The sequence below is a fragment of the Streptopelia decaocto genome (assembly GCF_964273445.1).
Source record: "Streptopelia decaocto genome assembly, chromosome: 1".
NCBI lineage: Eukaryota > Metazoa > Chordata > Aves > Columbiformes > Columbidae > Streptopelia > Streptopelia decaocto.
In genome coordinates, this window is record NC_138663.1 from 203499405 (window position 1) to 203523524 (window position 24120).

Genomic DNA, 24120 nt, shown 5'->3' on the forward strand with positions numbered 1-24120 from the left:
AAAACATGATTCTTCTCCCCACACACACAGTGTTACAACCATTTCATCTGCAGCAACGTATCATGAGAGTCTTCTGCCAGTCTCCAGATCCAGCTCTTATTTTTCACAATATTAGATAAATTGTAAATAGTAAAACTTTGTCTTCTCAGTCTCCTCTTTGCCAGAGCATTCATGACAATAACAATCTCCCCCATGAACTAGTGCTGTGCTATAACTGTGTGATCCTCATTTTTGCAGTTCCAACCTGAAATTTTGTGGCTGAATTCAAAGAAATAAAAACGGAGATAGGGAACACGGTTCCAGGAAAACAGCAATAGGGGGTGAGGGGAGAAATCAGATTCTGTGCTTTAATTTCAGCATAAAGATGTACACACAACTTCTCTATATTTGTTTTTTTTATACCTGCAGAACAGGAATATTTGATCAATTCTTCAATCAACCAATCCTGGTATTCTGTTTGTGAGCAATTACTCCCTTTCTTCAGACAAAACTATTTTTCCACCGTTTTCTTCACCTATCACATCTTGCAGTCACATCTTACAAATCTTTGAGCTTTTCACATTACTATATAAAAAAATATATCCATACTTAAAATTCTTAAATGGTGTTTTTCACAGAATCACAGAATGTCAGTGACTGGAAGGGATCTCAAAAGCTCATCCAGTCCAGTCCCCCTGCCGGAGCAGGAACACCCAGATGAGGTTACACAGGAAGGTGTCCAGGTGGGTTTCAATGTCTCCAGAGAAGGAGACTCCACAACCCCCCTGGGCAGCCTGTTCCAGGCTCTGTCACCCTCACCGAGAAGAAGTTTCTTCTCAAATTTAAGCGGAACTTCTTGTGTTCCAGTTTGAACCCATTACCCCTTGTCCTATCATTGGTTGTCACCGAGAAGAGCCTGGCTCTATCCTCCTGACACTCACCCTTTATATATCTGTAAACATTAATAAGGTCCCCCCTTAGTCTCCTCTTCTCCAAACTAAAGAGCCCCAGCTCCCTCAGCCTTTCTTCACACGGGAGATGCTCCACTCCCTTCAGCATCTTTGTTGCCCTGCGCTGGACTCTCTCCAGCAGTTCCCTGTCCTAAATTTTAATGGGTTGGCTGGTTTTGGTGGGGTTTTTTGCTTGGTTGGTTTTGTTTGGTTGGTTGGTTTGGTTTCTCTCTTTTTTTTTTTTTTTTTTTTTAAGTATTTGAGATAAGCCCACTGAATACAACATCCTTCACCCTTTTTCCTTATTCACACCTTCCATTTTTCTTTCTCAGCTATCACATAATTCATCAGAAGATTCATACGCTTCCCTTTCTGCTCATTTGCGCTTCTCTACCACCTACCCCACCGCTTACCACCCTGATGACAAAAGAGGGGTGACTCCCAGCTTTGCCCGGTGACAATTTGTAGGGTCAAGGGGCGCACAATCTCTGGCTACATTTGCACCGAGCTGCATCCTTCTGGTTTTACCCAATAAAGCTGCTGTTTAAGACATGAACATGGACCTTGAGGATCATCATAAGTGCTCACCCGAACATTTGTCTGTTGACAAATCTCAATAGCCAGTCTAAAGATATTTCACGAGACCAAAAAAAAGGCATAGAGGCTGCCAGAGTTCTTGTGTTTTAATGAGATAAATCTCCTCTCATTATTAATTTTGTCAATCAAATAGATATTAAGTAATTATTTAAAAATACTCCAAGAGCTCCCTATGGGTTTAGCAAACCTGTGAAGTATTTTTCTCCAAATCACCCCTTCGAGTCACCTGTGAACTCGCTCCACCTGTTTCTACCCATTTTCCTTAAAAATCCAGCAACAAACACTTTTCTTGTTCATCATCATGTTACCCCATTAAAGTTTAAGACAAATACACAGAAAACTTGTTCTCATTAACAGAAAAGATCTCTAATCAGGGAGATTTCCTATTTTAAAAACATTATCTTATTTTTCTAATCAACAGGTAATTATCAGTAAAGTAACAGATAAATGAATTCTCTGCATTTAAAATGACAAGTCCAAATTTAAAATGTTTTGAACACTTCTGGAAGATAAATAGTAGGCAATTGAGTACCAAACAACAGTAACCGCAGATCACTGTAGAACTATTACATTTGTAGATATTCATTGAAGTGCATTGAAGCCAGTCAAGTGGACTTGGTAAGTTGAAGGGAACATAACAGCCATCCCTATACTACAAAAAAGCTACATGGTCCTATTGCTGGATGTCGATATGCCCACGTGTATAGATTGCTGACAATTTTGCGTATAAGACAGCCCACAAGCTGAAAAAATCATGTTAAAAATGCAAAACCGGACATAAACTACAGTTCTTGTTTCTTAGGGTACTGCAAAACACAGACTCATTTTCTTCATTTTAGTGCCTAACAGCTCCTTTGATCTCATGATTTCAGTAAATCTCAAGCAATTTATCATCTAGTTTCGCTAAAGGTCATGATGCTCACCCACAGGCCGCTATGCTGGCCTTTCTGCTTAACCCAGTGGCAAAACTCCTGTAGCTGTAGTATCCTAATCCTGCTCATAACACCCTCTTTGCAATTTTGGAAAACTTCCACTGTGTAAGTGAAAGGTTTTTCACTCCCCAGAGCTGTGTTTGAGGCTTCCTTCCAACCCCTGTTCCACATGAGACTGGGTAACAGAAATCAGTTCGACTTTATCTTAAATCACTGCTCAAACTACAGACTGCAGGAACTCCATTCAGTGAAGTCCCAAAAATAATCTTACTAGTTTGACACACTCCTTTAGTCTCCACATGCACGATATACAACCTACATTGAGGTCTTATTCCAAAAAGAGAGGTCTTATTCCAAACTTTATCAAAGTAGAAATATCTTCAACCTCTGCTGTAATCAGATGAATAAATGAAGTATAAGCAGGCAGTCACAGAATTCAGTAAAAATCCTACATAGATTTTCTTGGGGAGGTGTCTGAGAGCTTTGTTATTTATGACCATGGCAAAGTTCTCCAGCAAGGTTATTTATTTACATCACTGACTTCCCATTACCTCTCACTTTGCCTAAGGCCACTCACTTACTGTGATTTGCAAGCGCTAGCAAACAATGCCCATATTCAAGTTCAGTGCATCCATTTCGAGCCAAAATGGTTGACACTGTACGAGTGGAGTCGTGGTCAAGGTGCCAGTCTGTGCAACTTACCGTGCTCAGGAACCTGGTTCAGCTCCCGGCAGCCTTAATTAGGCTGAGATTAAAAGACATGTTGAACATCGGGGTTTAAATGTAGAGCAAAAGGGTTATTTGAGAAGTCATTTCTTGGATGGCAGAGAATTTCAGTGTGTTAAAATAAAAGTTGGGACTAAAGATAACTGCATATTTTTATATGGGAGAATGGCCATCATTTGAAAAGCTCCTGCTTGTTAATAAAAGCATCCCTACAGACATAAGGAGAGAGAAAAACTAGGGAAAAGGCAGTATTTGTGTGAGTATGAATGTGTGTCAGCAAGCAGGGAAGGGTTTTTGTTCTTCCTAAAAAAAATCCTATATAAAAACATCCAAAATATTTAAAATGTTCAAATACTTGAAGCAAATACAATTGTTTATAAAGTATTTGTAAATGGCTAATTGGACCTGAGCTCACACATGGGTGGAGTGTGTATTTCCAATCCATTCTTTCAAATTTTTTGCAGAGTGACTGACGATTAAAACCTTATAATCAGCATGCTGAGCTGCAAAACAACACAGAAAATAATGTAGATTAAATGCTGAAAACAGAACTTTGTCTCAGGAATCGTGCGAGCAAACTTGAATGAAAGAGGCTGCAGCAACCAGGTCCTTTACCCAAGGTCACTGACACAAACAGGTTTATATAGATGAAAGCAGACATTTTCAAGATGAAGTGATTTGCAATTGAAGAAGAGTATAATCGTTAACATTTTAAAATATTCAAAGGTGACAAACTATTAAGTTTGATTTTGGAGGAGGGTTAAACATATTCAGCACATTTTTAGTGAAGTTATTTAAAAGTCTTACTGAAACCAACGCTCACACTTTTTGCAACTCAAGCTATGGTCGATATCCTTAACAAAATCCAGAAACATTGACACAACACGTTCTGTCAACATAAATCAGGTATGAAAGTCTGTGGAGGGGTTTCTGTTAGATGGAGATTTGTTACTGAACCAGCCAGGAATTTCAAGGTCAACTCAAAAGCTGCAAACAGGAGCTGCCGTGGGCGAGAAGCAGCTCTACAATAACAAGGCCTCAACGTGACGTAAATCAACGGACCTACCAGCAGTGAGACTCCAGGGCATGGACAGCTTGTGAACATAGATGATATCCAATCAGTGAATGCATGATTGGAGCGTGGACGCGTGATCAGAGAATAGTTGCATGTATAAGGAGGCTTGTTTCTGTAATAAATGGCTCTAGCGTGATTCACACTGAATCAGAGTGCAGAGTCCTTTATTCACTCCAACAAAAGTCAAGACGCATATGTTTTCAAATTGACAGCACTCAGCCCCTCTTCCCAATTCCCACTTCGGATCATTCTTCTCCCTAGAAATACTGAATGTAGAATTTCTATTTCCAGACTTATTTTTAGGAAGTCTGCAAAAATCTCCCGCAACCCTCAAGACTTAAGAGCTACTGAAGCACTCGGCTGCTTCTGTCACATACAGGTTACTGAACCATAAAGAAACTGCCCAAAGAATCACACCGCTCACGTTACAAAAACATTCACATTCGCATGGAAACGACCATGTAAGATCAACCTCAAACGATGCAGCTCCTCTGAAATAACCCTATTTAACAGCATATTGTAATTAAGATACAGTAACTGATGCGCTATTGCAATGTCCATAGTGACTAATGGTTTGATTTGCTGTTATGTGGAAACGGTACAAAAGACAAAGAAGGAGATTTGGAAAGACGCTACTGTCATACTGGATTTTTTTTTCCTGTAAAAATGCTCTTAAAGTCAGTTTGTCTCTAAAGACAGAACAGTCTCGGAGACAGGACACTAATTGGGAAGTTTCACATGTAAACAGGGCTCAAACCAACATAAAAAAACTGCCTGCTGGCTTTAGATGTAGCTACAATAAATCCTTCCCTGTCTTCATTTTCCCCACTTTTACTAGATGTAGTTTGATACCTCAGAATTACCTCCTTCTGCTTTACCAAAAATGATCATAATTCTACATTTGCTTAAACACTGTTTTCTCGTAAGAGCTCAGCTTGGAGAAAGGATTTTTTCCTTCCACTTCTCCAACCTCGGGATTGTTTTCAAGCTGACCTGCCTTCCATCCAGACTGACATTTACAGCCTGCGCTAGTTGTTCTCCTCCTCCGCTCTTCTAACCTTATTAGCGGCATAAGGAGCACATCACAGAGACAAGATTTCAAATGAAGTGGCTCCTCCCGAATGCCAAAGCAGTGACTGTTTACACCATTAGAAAGTTTAGTCTCGGCACTGTTTAAAGATCCACGTATCCTGTAACAGCGTCGCATAAAGAACTTAAATGGCCACGTGCTGTCGTTCGCCAGTTTACACGAGGTTACAGCTACACCAGCACATCCATTATATCTCATCATAAACATAAGTAAAAATATTTTCTTATTTACAATAAGACTTTTGAAATCATTTTTATACATAGCCATGACACTTTCAAACACAAAATATTTCTTCAAAAGGTAGAAGTGGAAATACAATAGCAAGTATTTCAGGCTGGTATAGGTTTCAGTTTGCATCACAGAAACTGTGAAAAAAGAGAAGCTAACTGTAATATTTTCCAAATCAACTCACTTTTGTACAGAAAAAGCTGTTTATAACTTTAAGACAAACTGCAAAACTTTCCATGGAACATGCAAACACATGATTGACTTTAATTTTGACAGCTTGAAGTTTTAAAAGAAGCAAAATTATTTCTGAGCCAAAACTGCTGCTCTGTTCAATTATTATCCTATAAATGATGTCAGGAACAATATCAGACTGGCACTAATATATTAGGAGTGGATATAGGTAATTAAAAGCATGAAGGATTTAATTTCAACTGAAACATGTGGTGCACAGAAAATCAGAATTAAATGTAATATACGATTAATCAGAAACAACGCATGCTCATTGCAGTTCTACAGTAAGATTAACACTGTGTTAAAATAAAATTTAAATTAAAAAAAATCACAAACCTGCAGGATGAACTCACACGTTGTAAACTGTGTTCCTCCTAGAAATGCTTTCATTCTGCGTATTTTGAAAACAGAATCGAAGCCGCCTTCTTCTATAAAATGAAATCAGTACTCCAAGACTAGTTTTCATAATATTTTATCGATCCCAGAAACCATAATGAAACAGCTTGGCAACAACTATAAAGATTCCAAAATTCTGTACATTAAAATTTCCCAGTTTTGTTAAAAGGCAGTAGAGAGACATAGTTGATGTGGGTATTTACAGATTATAGCCAATGCACTCGGCAGTTCCGCTGATCCACAGACCTCTGTATCTCTGACCAAACACAAAAGCCTTTTTGCCGCTTTCCTTTGTGCTCCAACAAGAGCAAGCCGGGTAACTTGTGTGTTCCTGGTAAATGTGGTATCTGACAAAAGGTCATTACAAGTGTTCTCTAAAAGATCAAGAGTTTGCAGAGCACCAGCTCAAGGACACCTTTCCTTTGTTCTTTACGACTCAGCTTGGCATCTCACAGAGTAGATACATTAACAGCCCATTGTCTCAAATACTGTCACCTTGTGTGCAGGACACCCACACTGATTTTCAAGCTCCAGCAGTGGACTTCAGGATCTGGGGCAAGGGAAGGAGTGATGAGCTGCTGTAGGATTTTACCTTAGAATTTCCCTCCTGCCAGCAGCACATGGACCCTCAGCCTTGTTCTGAAGCAGCAGTGAAGGTACAAATGGCAAATATTGCAGAAAATGGAAAGAAAAAAAATCCCTTCCTTGTAGAGAAATTCCCATTTCTACACCTACATTATCACATACAGTAACAGAAAGCATTACTTTTGCTTAAGGTCCCACCTCAACTTCTTCAGCCCTCAGACTGTGTTTCTCCCAGAGCAAATGCATCTGCCCATCATCTGAAACCTCACAAACCCAGAAGCTGCCAGGTAACAGGGACAGCTGCTGAGGGAGGAAGAGGAGAACACCTGCATTTCTGGAAGGGCTGAGGAGGAAAATGCGACTACCTGACTACGTAAAGATCTGAGAGAAACAAAGTCAACTGCTAAGGTTATTGTCAAGCAGGAAGAGCAGGACACTCTTGCTCTCAGACCTCTGAAACCCTTTCTAGGAAAAGGGTCCTGCACTTGGGGAGGAGTAACCCCAGGCACCAGAACAGGTCAGCGATGGACGTGCTGGAAAGCAGCATTTCAGAGGACTTGGGAGTCCTGGTCAGCAACAGGTTGACCATGAGTCAACAATGTGCCCTTGTGGCCAAGAAGGCCAATGGTACCTGGGGTGTATTAGGAAAAGTGTGACCAGCAGGTTGAGGGAGGTTCTTCCTCCCCCTCTGCCCTGGTGAGGCTGCATCTGCAGTACTGGGTCCACTTCTGGGCTCCCCAGTTTAAAAAGGACAAAGAATTACTGGAGGGAGTCCAGCAGGGGCCTATGAAGATGATGAGGGGTCTGGAGCATCTTTCTTACGAAGAGAGACAGAGAGCTGGGTCTGTTCAGCCTGGAGAAGAGAAACTGAGAGGGGATCTCATCAGTGTTTATAAATATCTCAAGGGTGGGTGTCAAGAGGATGGACCAGACTCCTTTCAGTGGTGCCCAATGATACGATGAGAGGCAACGGGCACAGTCTGAAACACAGGAGGTTCCGTATGAATGTGAGGAGAAACTTCTTTCCTTTGAGGTGCCAGAGCCCTGGAACAGGCTGCCCAGAGAGGTTGTGGAGTCTCCTTCTCTGGAGACATTCAAACCCACCTGGACACATTCCTGTGCGATCTGCTCTGGTGAACCTGCTTTAGCAGGTGGGTTGGACTGGATGATCCCCAGAGGTCCCTTCCAACCCAACTATCCTGTGATGTGTCCTGTGATTCTGTGAGCTCTCTCCTGACCCATCATTTTGATCTATCAAATCACTGCCCACAGCAATTCCCGTAATCAGCAATGCTGTGCACACTACAGATGGGTGCCCGAGAGAGCTCCTGAGAACCTGAAGTTCAGCATTACTTTAATTTCAATTATTACTAACTCATAACTAACTTATTAAATTAATACTAACTAGCAAAGAGTTAACTACAAAAGTCAACTAGCTTCCATTAGCACTTAGCATATTTCTCATATGAAATTCTGCATAACCTCTAAGCTTTATCTGAGAGGTAAATTTCAAAACTGATTTGCAATATTGACATTTTTGCTAATTCTAGAAAGCCAAACTGGTAGTTATTCACTAGAGAAGATCATGTTAAAGGAGCATTAAAGATAAGTATTACATTAAGCTTCTAACGAGATACACTGGAAAGTTCAAAAATGCAAAGCAGCTTTGCATAGAAAACCAGAGACAAAGTATGAAATGTTTTCTCTGACTCTTGCCAAATGTCCTGCTCTGAATGATGGATGAGGTTTCCTGAGGCAAAGATGCCAAAGCCAATTAGCCATGTCAATCCACCAGAAGACCAGCTGCCAGGATCTAGCTTTATTATTGTATTACTTAAAAGTGAAGACATCAGCAATGTTTAAGTTCACATGACTCCTGATTTTAAAACCTGCCTTTTAGAGATTCGGGGTGGGGGTAGTGACAATGACTTCAAGTTTCAACTTTTTAAAATCATCATAGAGTGCCATGAATTATCCATAATTTGATTATGTAAAGTATTCTGTTAATCAAATTAGTCTACATTATGCTCTATTCAAAAGAAAGTAAGACTTCAGCTTCTTTCCCTCCTCATACGAGTTTTATGTAATGTTTATATGTAAAAGTAGCAATTTATTTCAATATTGCCTTTTTCTGTTGCCCGACTGCCTATCCCACAGAACATGATATGTGTAAAGTATATAGCTTACCCACTTATGGCATCTAATTCTGAATTCCAAAATAAAATTTCTGGAAAGTATCTTGAGCATTTATCGACTAGAGTAAAATATGCCCAAGTCTTTGATTATTTGAAAACATCTGCACTTAATTTCTAAGCAAGGAGTTTGGAAATGCTGATCACACAATACACTTCCCTGCACAGTCACAATAAACTCAATGACTCTGTGAAAAGGTGACTGTTTTTTTTCTGCTTAGGTGCCCGTGGAATAGATCTGAACATCACCAGCAGGCATTAAAATCCACCCACTTCTTCTGAATAACTTCTATATCCTCCAAACTACTCAGAAAAATTTGCCTCTTTTCAAGTAGCCTACATTAACTGTATTAACATCTTGACAGAAACCATTCTGGCTTTTTGCTGCTACTACATTCACACCTCCTCCTGCTTTACTGCTCCAATACACAACTGGCACATGGCACTAACAGCATCTGTTCTCGAACTGCTCTGCACCCTGGGGATGCTGCAAGAATGAGACTAAAGCACAAGTATGAGAAGGTTAACTACACTTACAAGTCTGCCAAGAAGAGAAAACGAGCTTTCTTTTCCACATTCTTCTTCAAAACTGGGGTTAGTTTTAATTATTTCCAAGCTGAAAGGCATTTTTAATTATTATTTCTGCATATACATACCTATTTATCAAACAAAAAGCACCAGAAGAGCTTAAAATTAATAAAACATCGTTCTCAATTATTGATTCTATCTGTGAGAGAGCAAACCAAATGAAAAGAGACCAGAATGAGTAACAAGTATATTCTAGTTATGCAGAATCTTTGAATCCGTAAACCACCTTGTTTCATTATTTTTTTCCTTCCTTTGAGATGTTTCTGAAAGACAACCGCATATTTTGAGACTTTGTTTTGCAAAATAATCTAAGTGCCATGAGTACTGGAGAATGTTATACTCCATTTCCATTTCATTATAGAGTATTAAAGACAGCCTATTGAAATTATATTAAAAAAAAATCAAAAACAAACACTACATTCCTCACTCAAGCACACTGTCTTCGAGTCTAAACTAAGGTGTTTTTAGCTCTCTTCTTTGAGATTTCCTCTTTAGAATCTAAAGGATAAAAATCCATGAATCTTGCTGCTGCTTCCCAAGTCTGGTAAACCAAATTACAATCAAGTCCTCTGTCATTGTCAAAAAGTGCATTTGTGAACGCTGAGTGCCCAAGCTGTGACACCGGCCGTACCCAGAGCATCACTCGGAGGACGAGGGGCTGACCCTGCCTGGCTCTGAACCATGAGACGCAGCAACTGATGTGAAGGCCGTAGAATAAATGTTGGACGAGCTCCATCTGATCATGCCTTCTGTGAAATGGAAAAGATGCGAGTTGTTTTCTACCTCATTTTTCCACTAAGGTCCAGGCAGTAAAGAAGCAGATGCTAAGGAACAGGCTCTCCTAAGTCCGGAAGATGAAACAGCAGAAAAATACCATTCCACAACAAAAGGCAGGACTCATCAAGTGACATTGCATGACTTGACAGAAGCAGAAACAAACAAACCTTCACAAAATCTCAGGTTACAATGTGGGCCAAAACAGTAGCAAGAATGTCACTATTAGAAGTGGGGACACAGGACTCTCAGCTGAACAGATACCAGAGAAGACTGACCTCTTGTTAGTGCTACAATTAAAGGCTTCACTTGTGACAGAAGTTCAAAAATTATCAACCGCAGCCAGTGACAAGACATCACCTGAGGCAGTTTGTGTGTGTGACAGCAGAAACGTTGCCATCTGTGAGTCCTTCAGACTTCTTTCCAGACAGTACCAAATTCTGTCCTTTTTGCTCATCCCTTACCCAGGCTGTGAAGGCAGATACTGCCCCAGGGAGATCAATATTTCACTTCGGAACACTGTCCCAACTTCAGGCTTTTTCTTCCACGAGGCAGGAATTACTTTACGATCCCAAGTTCCAGCTCAGTGTGGTTCCCAATGAGGAAAACCCAAGAGCTTCCTTGGGAGCCTTCGAACAGGAATATTTTCCTCTAAGTTAACCAGGAGCTCAGAAGCAGAATATCATAGAATCACAGAATCATTTAGGTTGCAGAAGATCCTTAAGATCATTAAGTCCAAATGTAAACTCAACACTACCAAGTCCACCACTAAACCACGTCCCTAAGAACCTTGTCTATGTGTCTTTTAAACCCCTCCAGGGATGGTGACTCCACCACTGCCCTGGGCAGCCTGTTCCAATGCCTGACAACCCTTTCCAGGAAGAATATTTTCCTAATATCCAATCTAAACCAAGAGTGGTCAAATCCATTTTACTGGAACCCAGCATTTCTAACAACTTTAAAATACGTATTGGGTGAAAGTAAATCCACCTGCCCTCCTTCATTCTGGATTGTCTCCATCTTTTGACTAAAACTGAATTGTTCTCTATGGAGAAGTAAATGATCGGTGCCTGGTTTATAAGATGTCAGTTTAGTTAAGTTTAAACAGAAAATATTTTCTTGTGTTACAATAAATAAACTGTGTAACCCAATATAATGGTTTGCCAAAACAAATGGGACATGTTAAATACCTATTATTTCACAGAATTATCACTGAAAAAGTGACAATCATGAACTTTAGTTTAAAGGATATTCCTGAACTGGTACATAATGTTTTATAAAAACACTAGGTGAAAATTTCTCAGAGTTGCAAGTTATGCGAATGACAGAAACATCATTTTATAGTCAAACAGCTCGTTACTCAAAAAAAGACACCAAAAAACTTTCAACCTGTATTATTCAGAGTATTGTCTCACACCTAATTGCAACCAGCATAAGGTATTTCTTGAAACACCCATAACAACTCGGACACATTGGCAATTTTGTACAGAAAGCCCTTGATAAGCTGGTGAGAAAAATCACTCAGGAGTGTTCAGAATCAGAGCACTTCTTGTGTATAATAGTACCAGTTTGCCTCTAGCAAAAACTTCAGAAATAGAGGATCAGCAGAAGGACAGCTTAAAAGCTGATTTCTGTTGTTGCTTTTTCTATAGCCATAGCAAGTCCCACTCTTCTTTCTTTCATCCCTCCATGTATCACACCCACAAAGCATGAAACAACAAATTCAGTGCATATGGAAAGTGATATTGGGGCCCCTGGCCTCAAACATTCGAACCATGTTTTATATTGTGCCATATCGCTGTCAAGCTTGGCATCTTCTTCACTGCCTACATGTGCCCTATATCTTAATTTAGGCTAATGGCTCTGATTTTCTTACAATATTACAAAGCAGAAAGATTTAGTGATATTTTTTGAATCATTATGACTTTCATCCTGTAAAAAAAACATATACATATCTGGAGTTAAGCTGACCAAAGAGCACTGGATACTCATTTCTCCATTAGATCCTGCGGGATTTCTTTCTGAAGTCTGTGCTCCAGCATTTTTACATGCTCCAGGACCAAACGTTTCAAGCTTTAAAGAGCACAACTTACATGCAGCAATCACATCAACTGGCTGAATAAACAAAGTTTCAGTCAAAATGAACCCAGATTTAGTCCATTTGTGCAAATGAAAAGCAATTCAACTGTGAAACCGCTTGGGCTACTTTAAAACTGGAAGAACCTGAGTGCTCAGCTATATTACTTGTGTGCTACCATATGCAGAAGCAGAGCATCACCGCTGGAAAGCCTTTGATCAGTCTGACAGTATTTTTAGTATCTCTTATAATTTCTTAACTGGATTTGAAATATCACAGTATCACAGTATGTTTGGGATTGGAAGGGACCTCAAAAGCTCATCCAGTCCAATCCCCCTGCTGGAGCAGGAACACCTAGGTGAGGTCACACAGGAACATGTCCAGGCGGGTTTTGAATGTCTCCAGAGAAGGAGACTCCACAACTTCCCTGGGCAGCCTGTTCCAGTGTCTGTCACCCTTACTGAGAAGAAGTTTCTTCTCAAATTTAAGTGGAACCTCTTGTGTTCCAGCTTGATCCCATTACCCCTTGTCCTATCATTGTTTGCCACCGAGAAGAGCCTGGCTCCATCCCCATGGCACTCACCCTTTATATATTTATAAACATTAATAAGGTCCCCCCTTAGTCTCCTCTCCTCCAAACTAAAGAGACCCAGCTCCCTCAGCCTTTCTTCATAAGGGAGGTGCTCCACTCCCTTCATCATCTTTGTTGCCCTGTGCTGGACCCTCTCCAGCAGTTCCCTGTCCTTCTGGAACTGAGGGGCCCAGAACTGGACACAATATTCCAGATGCGGTCTCACCAGGGCGGAGTAGAGGGGAAGGAGGACCTCTCTCGATCTACTAACCACCCCCCTTCTAATACACCCCAGGATGCCATTGGCCTTCCTGGCCACAAGGGCACAGTGCTGGCTCATGGTCATCCTGTTGTCCACCAGGACCCCCAGGTCTCTTTCCCCTACACTGCTCTCTAATATGTAATCTCCCAACCTATACTGGAACCTGGGGTTGTTCCTGCCCAGGTGCAGGACTCTACACTTGCCCTTGTTAAATTTCATTAGGTTATTCCCCGCCCAGCTCTCCAGCCTGTCCAGGTCCCGCTGGATGGCAGCACAGCGTTCTGGCGTGTCAGCCACTCCTCCCAGCTTGGTGTCATCAGCAAACTTGCTGATAGTACACTCAATTCCCTCGTCCAAATCGTTAATGAATATATTGAATAATATTGGCCCCAGCACTGACCCCTGAGGCACTCCACTAGATACTGGCCTCCAACTAGACTCCGCACCATTGACTACCACTCTCTGGCTTCTCTCCCTAAGCCAGTTTGCAACCCACCTCACTACTCTATTGTCTAGACCACACCTCCTCAACTTAGCTGTGAGGATGCTGTGGGAGACTGTGTCAAAGAAGTATTTCTGAAATAGCAGAGAGAGGAAAGGAAAGGAAAGGAGTTGGTATGTCTGAAAGGAACAGCAATGAGGGCGGCAGGTTCTCAGCTCCATCATTAGTTGATACAGTGAACTCAGACACAGCAGCTCTCAGGGGTTTTCCAAAAAACATCACAAGTTTGGACGTATCAAATTTTGAAGGTGCTCCCTTATTGCTCTCTCCTTACACTCCTGACAGTCTCCTCAGCGTTCCTCTTCATTATCACCCATCTTTAAGGTACGATCACGGCATTGCACTGCAGCTGGGAAGATGCACCCTTCCTCCCATACTTTGCTTTCATGCTGGGATGACAAGGATGGTGATCTATTTTTTACTTTAAAACAGTATCTCTTTCTCTGTGTATGAGGACCTATGTATAGTATTTCATAAATGGCAGATGCACTGATGACCTAACATCAGTACAGTAGTAAATAAAACACAGGATATTGATATTTCCACGTAAAACTTATCCAGATGCAATTGCTGACAATGATTTCTCTGACTCCCATACCCAGGACTTCAGTGACACCCTCTCTCTCTCCTTCTGGGCTCTTGCTAAATTTCTCTTCATATTAATTGCAACGAAATTCATCCTTTCCCCCCAAACCCATAATTTTCTTTACCATCTGCTCACTGCTTTAACTGGAACGGACTCTACATTTTCTCACGTTTCTTCCACTCGTTACACCTCTAACACTCCCACGAACCAATTCCCATCGCACCAGCCCATCTCCAGCCCCTTCGTGTCTCTGGCCACAATAAATTTGCATTTCTCATCTTTACCTTGTACTTCTCTTCCTCCTTTCCTTCCTCTCTTTCTTGTCTTATTTTTCAGATTTACACCTTTCCACTCACTAACGCTGTCTCTATAGCTGAGCCTCTTCCTCCCAGCGCCCACAAGAACTAGTCCTCAACAGCATCACTCTGCCTTTTGCATCCAGCTGCCTTATCCTACACTTGAGCTTCACATATTTAATCACCCCCAAGAGCAACCTGTTAATATTAACATTTCCAAATCCCTAAGTACAACAAGATACATTAGAAGTCATAGCACAACACGAAGAAAACCTTTGATACAGCGATGCACAGTTTGAGTTTAGAACACAGCATGTAAAGAAACTCCCTTTTTTTCTCCCATTTTGTATTTAAGCATATGCTAGGATAGCTCCCTCTTTGGTGCAGCACTTCAATGACAACACATCAGTTATTCTAAATTTTTGTTTCTGTTTTAATAGCAAATTGGCTGTAGTTCAGATCAGTCTCTTCCTATCCTGCACACTGAATGCAGCCTTCGTCTGTTTTGCTTGCAACACAAAAAAAAAATCCTAATCCAAAAACATGGTTTCTTCAGCTTAAAAGCAACAACTCAACTGTTGAGCTGTTCACAATGAAGAATGCCACAACCGTTTTGAAACAGAGGAGCTGCACATCTTACTCATGGGCAGTCAATATCATCCACTTTTCCAGATAAAAATAACTGAAGAGATTACATTTCACTTTCCACCTTTTGTTGGAATCTTGGGGTTCCTTTTGATCTCATGTTATCCATGAAGGATCATCTTATATGTTCACTATGAACGCATCTCTTACAATCCTAGGAATCTCTTGACTTTAACTGGTGCAATCCAAAGTAGAACATGAAAGGCTCCGTGGTTCCGTGTGGTTCACAGCACCAACTACTGCTACTCTGCTCTGGGGAATTACAGAAACATCAGGTCTCAGACTGTAACGAGTCAAAAATTTCCAAACCCACAGGCTCAACAATGTTCAGGCTCATGTATAGTAATTTACTTCTAAAAACTTCGACTGACTTCCAGTCAGAAGCTCAGAAGTTGATTTTAGACTCTGCATATCAAAATCAAAACTAAAGATCCTTCACTTCTATACTTATTTCTAGTTCTTATCTTTAAAAAGAAAAAAATAAGTAAAATCCGAGCCCTGAAGTGTATTGCTGTACAGCTTCAATTTAACAGAAAGCATTTTTATTCAGTTTTTTTCCATAGAACATATATAACCTAAACAACTTATTTTTAATCTGTCATTTTATTGTATAAGCAGCAAGGAAATGCAACTGGGGAGATTAAGCTCCCATAAATCTATAGTCACTGACTTACTTAAAATTATCCAGGACATTTATTCATATGTTTCTAGTAGCTCCAGATTAGAAAGCAATAAAAATGTCCCCTTTAGCACCGAGTCCTTATACCCACTGCCTTTCGTGTTGCATTTCACTCAATGAACTGAGAAACAGCAGCCACGCAAACAGACTTTAACACACCTTTCCCCTTTTCACTAAATGAACTCATCTCTGAGGACCAATTGTCGCACATTGCCAACAGGACAACAGAAATGATATTTTCTGATTTAAATATCCTAATATGGCTATAAAGATTCACTGCAGCAGCAGTCACAATAACCGCTTATAATAACCAATAAACCTAATTACAATCACCTCCTGTCTGACTGGGCAACGCACACCTGAAGAATCACACAAAAAGCCTCAATTATTCTTGCTCGGGCTCCAAAACATTGTTTAGCAAAACATGAAACAAAGCAAAGGAATATATTTAGTTCAATGAATAACTTAATAGGTCCTAGTTCTACAGACCCAAGAAACGCAGTGTAATTTCACCATCTAGCTGCCATCGCTAGTGATTAAAATTTGGCAGCTTTCAGAATGAGGCAATCTAAAGATGACATAAATGTTTTAAAGGCATAGAAAACTTATAAGTGAATCTTATCAAAGCATATAAAGCTCTACAACAAAGACAAGCAACACAAACAGGGAAACATTTACAGAGATTCTAGTAAGTACGTCGTGATCAAGGACAGTTTACGAAGCAAACCCTGGTAGCCCCGAGTTCACCATGAATGTGTGACCAAAATAAACCGTTATGCTGAAGAGAACACCCACTGCATCGAACGGCTTCAATAAAATGTAACCACCTCAGATGGCTTTTCCCTGGTAACACCGGCCAACCTGATGTGAACTGTTTGACACCACAGCTTCCTCAGAACTGGGGCCCTCAGAGGTGATGCTATTTAGGCTCAGCTATTTCACCCTTCTCTTGCAAAGCCCATCCCAAATGAACAATGACGTGCACAACTCCTTATCACCATTGCTATAACCTGTGTTCCCTGAACGAGGAGTTTCTAAGCCGCTGCTCTTCTGAATTCAAGGAAAACTTCAAACTTTGCAAGGTTAACAAATCCTTGTGGGAATCCAACTTTGTTCCCGTCTGTTCTTGAGGGTCTGAACATTTAATTAATTAAATTTCAATAAGGAGATTTGCCATCTTTTCAAATTACGAAAAAGCTTTAAAAAGAAAAGAAACTGTAAAGGATGCTGTATGAGCCACCCAAGTCAAGCAGCTATAAAAGTTAAAATGATACTTAAGAGGAATAAAATTAATGGCAAGAACTAATTTATTCTCTTCTGAAGTCTGTACGATCCACTAGTGAGTCTGCCTGTAATGACAGGTAGTGTATGAATACAGAATAACCCGAGAAACAATTTCTGCCTAAAATAAATTGGTAAACACCAGAATTCAAGAGATAAATCTATAATGGGTTTGGCAAGTGCATGTAGGGATTTTCCAGGATACCCACCTGCTAGCAACCATATGATGACACCTCCTTCCAAAAGCCCCAATCCCAAAAGCTTCAGAATGACAAGAGTCACCGTGAATGACTCTATAAGGATGGAAGAGGCGGTATCAATTTTATCAGCCGGTCTGTGCTGCAACACATTGCTTTTGTCTCAGCACTTTTACTCAAGAAACTTCTCATCGAAGAGTTCTGTGCTTGAGGCCACAGCACATAGTTACAATTGTCTGGAACACAACTCGGGTTGTTTCCATGACCTTACACAACTCAAACTTTATAAAAACCTTGGGTAATTCTTTTAGCATAATAAAATCAGTTCTAAAGGAGAACAATCATGTAACAGAAGTATTATGTATTTAGAAAAAGTTAATGCACAACGCATCATTTAGGCAAATTCACTACTGTTATGTATTTGAGATTTTGAGATTTTAATCTATACAACCATGTGGTAAAAATGTTTGCATGTGCAATATTTCATATCAGTTTGAAAAACAAGTAATCACAAAACTAAAGTATATGGTGTTGGATTACTCATCTGCAAAATAATGAACCTTAGAAGTACCAGATGCCATTCTACTATGATATAAAACTACCCATTCTCCTGGGGCTATGATAAAAGAAATTTCGAGCATAGCACAAAGAAATACATTTCAGTCTCTGCTTTACAACCACTTCTTTTAGATCTATACTCACAATTTGCTCCTAACATAATTTTATTTACCTAATAATTCATTTCTTAACAAAAAAAATCCTGGAAGCATTAAAAAGGTAATGAATCTCAGCATCAATTTTAAACAAGATACATTTCCCCTGGATCTTACATATTTTTATCCTTTAAATAAACAACTACTTACTTGATTGGCCATGTAAATTGTGAGGAGTCCTCTCCTATAAACAGAAATGATAAAATTAGTGAATGAATTAAACAGTTTTTGCACACTGAAGAAAAACACTTTAAGTGTTAAGAAGATTTTGTTAAAGAAAGAAGTTTGAAAAATAGATTATTGATGGAGGATTAATCATTACCACTCTACAGAAAAATAAGCATGAAACCAAAAATAGCACCTTGATAGCAGAGTATCCAAACTGGTAAGGAATTACATGAACCAAGTTATGTATAGTTACTCACTCCAGCACAAGTCCTGCAGCCTTCATGAAGGGGCAAAGCACCGTGAGTTACCCAGCGCTTATCACAAAATCAAAGCTTACACACGAGCTGGTAACAAAGCACACAAACCACGGCCAAAGCCCAAGTTACATTGTGAATTTACAGAAAAAATGCTTCTGCTGACGCTGTCACAAAAAGTGTTTACTACTGAGGTCGCTGACGCAGAAATCTTGGCCCTGCCTTTTCTGAGTGTTGAGTGTTGAGTCACAACACCAACAGTGCCCTGGCACAGGTGCCAACATTTTCTCCTCTAACCTTTACCTCTTTTTTTCTTCTTGTTTCTCCCCTGCATTTTCAGATCTGTCTCTATGGCTCAGCCCACAGCTCACGCTGCTATTTACAGAGGAAAAGCACAAATTTCAGCTCACGTTCTTACACTTTTACACAAGACCAAAGCTGAACTGACCATGCAGACGTGAGCTGCTCCAGCAATGGACTGTATTAGTCACCACTGTCTGATCCAGATGAAAAACAAATAGTTATTTTCTGCACATAATTCACAAGTCACCATCAGCCTTGAGAAGGGGGAAAACTCCCTGTGGATTTGCTTTGCCCTCATTCCTTCCTCATCTTCTTCAAAGATGAGCTTAGAGACCACGGCCAAAGGCTGGAAAACTCAGCTTCAGTGTTTCTTACTAAAATGCTGTTCCTAACTTCTTAATTTTACTGTCAGCCTTGTAGTATTTGGGATTTTTCTGATTTCCCCACTGCTGTTACACACAAAACTTTAAAATAACACAAAACGCACCACATGTTTACCCGATAAAGTTTCTCGTTATGGAACTGAGTTTATAACCTGATCTTATCTTTGTCTTCACATCATTCCAGATTTTTTTATATTGCTACTACATGAATAACAGAAGGTCCAGCCCAGGCTTGTATGTTCCATTTTCTCATGAGACTTTAAATTTTCAAGCATTCATGAGTGCTTAAGCGAACAAGATGTTAACTGAACATATCTTGCTATCACACCAGTTGAAGAAGCAAATAAAATACAATCACAGGTAGCAGGAAACAGATAAATTCCTATTGCATAGTTCCCGAGCTTCAACCATCTGAAAAACAGTTTCAGTATTTTCTGATTCCATATTTAGGTGTTTATAACTTTGTGAAGCTGCGCATCAAGATTTCTCAGAGCAGATATCAAAGTTACAGGGACATATTCCATTTACATCTTTAGTGCTTTCATATCACGTTGCATTTCCATGAACCATCCTGAGTTCCACATGTTGCTCTCTATTCACAGGTAAGATTTAAATTTGGCTTAATTTCAAAGCGTTAGAATCAGTTTGTTTGGGTTTACGTTTTGTTTGCTTTAAAAGCAGAGTTATGAATCTGCTCTTTGTGTAACTTCTCCACCTTGTACCACTCTGTGCCAGGTATTAGAAATAAGACTCCAGCATAGAAACCTAAGAAAAGAAGCCTGAATCTAAAGATTTGGTGAGGATGAGGCACACGAGAAACAAAAAGATGACAGGGAATGGGGTGTGTAAACGTTAAAGTAAAGAGACCTCTGCAAAGTACAATAAAGCATCGGAATAGTGTGTTATGTTTCTGACCAGGAAGGGGTTAAAATTCACCTCATGTAATAGATGAATTCAACTCTCAAGCTGATCTGCAAACAATCACTCAGTCTTTCAGCTGATTAGCTCAGATGATAAAATAATATTGGTGTCTTGACCCTCCTGATTACCAAATTGGCAGCTACCACAGTTCTGTGTACTGTAAATTTTATTCTAATTTGTTCTCCTGGAGGAAAATAGTGGATATTTCACATTTCTTGGATTATTTTTTTTACCCCTGTAACAGTATTAAAAGTTTAGGATAAATATCCAAACCCTCAGCTGTTTGGAAACACAGAATTAAATGACCCATGAGAGGTAACCTGGTAACTCAATATACTTGGAGTATTCTGGAAAACATCAGAACTTCAGCAACATCCTGCAGTAACACACTTACCTGCGAGATGTAAGCAGGCACTGAGTGACAGACGCAGCTTTAAGAGTACAGTGTATGCATTCACTATTGTATTACACGCAGTGCGCGCAAAACAAATGACTATTGTATATGCACGTTATTTACTTGGTGGATTCTCCCCTTCAGTCTCTGTGTCACAGGGGAAGGGTCTTTTTGCTTCTCCTGCGGTGCCTTTTGGAAAAGGGGCTACAGAAGGGAAGGGAAAGAACTCAGAAGCTGCAGTGCAGCTGCAGCGAGATCGATGTGAGAAGTAGGTGGCTGGGAGGAGGGAAAACGTGCAGAGAATGAATGTGCACAAACAAGTGACTTCTGGAGGTGAAATTACAGCAAGCTGCCATCTGACATCACCTGAAAGTGCCTGCAGCAACAAGCCATGCCTACCTGCTGCTGGAAAGCCCTAACACCACGCAGAAATACAGAACTTTCCCCAAATTCATTCTGCGACTGTTTTAAAAATAGATAGTCCCATATTTCAGGGGAAAAAAAAAGGACTGTGCACAGCCTAACCCTGAGCTCAACTGTTAAAATGTTCAAATGTCGGTGGAAGTTCAGAAAATGTTGCAGTATTTTGTAATGATGACAGCTGATGGAAAACAGGACAGAAAGAGAGAGGTTGGCCAAGCAAAAGGGTCACTGATACAACCCAAGGACTGTATTAAAACTGCAGCTGGTAAATAAGAAAATATAATTGGGAAGTGGTATTACAACAGCAGGAAATAAGCAACAAAAACAATTAGTCAGCCATGTCTAACCACCTGCTCTGAGGAAGTTTAAATGTACTAACGAACACCTCACATTTCGTGCCCAGAACCCACGAACCGGCATTGATGCACATCAGCAGGAGGTGGCACCAGTGATGGTCAGGCCAGGTCACTATGGGACCAAGCGGACAGACAGAAATCCCGACTGCCCTTCACCCCTCCATCACCTTCTGTTCATACCATGTTCCTCCAGAAGCTGCTTGCACCAAAATCATTTCATTTTGGCTTCCCAGTGTCCCCTTCCCATCTCTTTGACTGGCAGCACATCCCACCCTCTGCTCCCTTTCTAATGACATCTGAGATCTTTAATTCAGGGAATAAATACACAAGTGAAGAGCACAACTCCTGAGTGGCAGAGCAATGCTGCACCCGTACAAGGAGGTAAGTCAACATCCAAGAAAGCTGCACTGTGCGAGAAGAGATGGAACAGCATGTCCTGGTCCCTCCTGCCAGTCTGTTGTGTTAAATTAATGAACTGAAGAAAAACTGTTCTGAAAAAGGTCTTAACAAGACTGGCATCTTTCACCTGAGAAGGGGAATGCATGAAAGCGAGCACATTTCTTAATTACTATTCAATTATCAATGATTTGTAGTGTTTAGCGTACTTTTAATTTCGTTTCTCCTAAATTTTTCACACTTTCATGTGAATTTTCTTGTATGCCTGTTGAAGGACTAAGCAGGCAATGCCTCAGACCAGTTATTCAACACAGGTCACGTCATCTGAGGCTGAACAATTCCAACCTTGTGGATTGTATTTTTAACATTTAGATTATGACAAACCACAGGCTTCAAGAAGATCACAGAATCACAGAGTGGTTGTGGTTGGAAGGGACCTCTGGAGATCATCTGGAGGTCCAACCCACCTGCTAAAGCAGGTTCACCAGAGCAGATCACACAGGAATGTGTCCAGGTGGGTTTGAATGTCTGCAGAGAAGGAGACTCCACAACCTCTCTGGGCAGCCTGTTCCAGGGCTCTGGAACCTCCAAGTAAAGAAGTTTCTCCTCATATCCAGATGGAACCTCCTGTGCTTCAGTCTGTGCCCGTTGTTCTTTTATATCTCCCTCAAAGAAAACTTTCACTTGACATAATCTGCTTTCTGGACAACTTGGTAACGTTCAGATTAAATTCTAACAGCAATAGCTCTTAAACTATGGCCTAAAAACCTCAACAGAGAGCCACATTTTTGCTATTGCACTGCCCGGAGGAAAGAGTCGAAAATAACTTTAAAAAAAAAATGAAAAGCTATAGGATAAAAATAGCAAGGAAGCCTCGCAGTGCACTGGGCTGGATTAGCAGAAGTGTAGGTACGAGGTCAAGGGAAATGATTAATCCCCTGTATTTGGCACTCACTGCAGCACCTGGAGACCGGCGCCTGGTTTGGTCCCTAAGACAAGATGGACATTGATCAGCCATCGGGGGGACCATGAGCACAGCTGGGGGGGTTTGACCTGACCTGAGGAAACACTGTCTTCTCCACCAGGAGAGCCAAGCACTGGGCCAGGGACCCAGAGGGGCTGTCCAGCCTCTGTCCTCAGGGGTTGCAAGGCCTGACCGGCCAAATTCGTAAGCCAGCTGGTCCAAATGCAGAGGTCCATCTGAACTATTCTATATTCTACCAAAAAAAAAGACAGAAAGCACCTTTAAAATATTATGTTACCCATCATTTTTTTCCAAATATTATAAAATCACAAGATACTGTGGTGATGAATAATCTGGCCTCCTAACTAAAACTTTTTCTTTAATGGATTAGACATTTATTTAAAAAGATCAAGTTTGTCTTCAAGTATTTCCAATGAAGTCACCACGATCACGGGTAAGTTATTCTAAAGCTACTTGTCTTTATAAATTTTACCCTATTTTAGACAAGAATCTGTGTGGTCACTGAAGCCGGTTCCATTTCCATCTCCATCTCCAGTGTGACACTGCAGAGTCCAACCAAGTCACCCCCACACCATTTCCTAAACACAAACTGAGCTCCTTCAGTTTTTCCACAACGTTCCCGAAGATTTTAATCATACTCACGGCTCTTTACTGAAACTGTCTCAATTTTGTCAGAACTCTTCGAGGACTTAAAATGAAAATATGGGAAAAGATAGACTAAGGACTACGTATGCTTTGTTTAATCAATAGGATTTTAAAGAAATCACTAAGTGCCACTCTCAGACTTTGAATTCATCTGCCTGTGAGCAAGATATTTATATTTTCATGTAAGTGCTGTAAATTCTGGAAAGCTTATTTGGTTGAAGACAAAGCCCAGTTCCCCATACACTTGAGTTAAAATCCTTCTCATGCCAATAGAAGCAATGACAACCGTCCAAATTCACATGCCAACATATTGTTTGTGGAACAGTTTGCTACAGAATGTTTTCTTGCTTAGCTTGACACATTATAGAATTCAAAGAATAACTATTTTCACAAGTAGCGTGAGCTTTTGCTTCATATAACAGCAAATCATATAAAACACCAATCTTTAAAATACAACCAAGACGGTTTTTCCTAGGAAACTCACTGCCAGTTCCCTCTCCTTATTTATGGTTTTCCTTCAATATATTTATGGTTTTCCTCAAATAGAGAGTTGTTCCTCAGCTAAAAAAAGCAACAACAAAAAAAAAAAACAACCTTGTCTGAAAGTGGGATGAATCCTTATAATACACTTATGCTCATGGCCATTTTACCATAAATTAATTACTGTAACCACAGCAGCACTCAAAGGAAACTTCCAAACACCTTCTGTTTCTCTAAGCAGCTATAGAAGAAAGGTAGGT

The 24120-nt window shown here is 40.4% G+C and overlaps 1 protein-coding gene across 1 annotated transcript in view; it reads right to left on the minus strand.

Annotated features, from left to right (window-relative positions):
- Positions 1-24120, minus strand: part of TMEM135 (transmembrane protein 135) — a 188939-nt gene that overhangs the window by 130380 nt on the left and 34439 nt on the right. The window contains exon 4 of the mRNA XM_082043345.1: positions 18303-18336. Coding sequence (XP_081899471.1) covers positions 18303-18336 — 34 coding nt within the window. The remainder of the gene's footprint in view (positions 1-18302; positions 18337-24120) is intronic.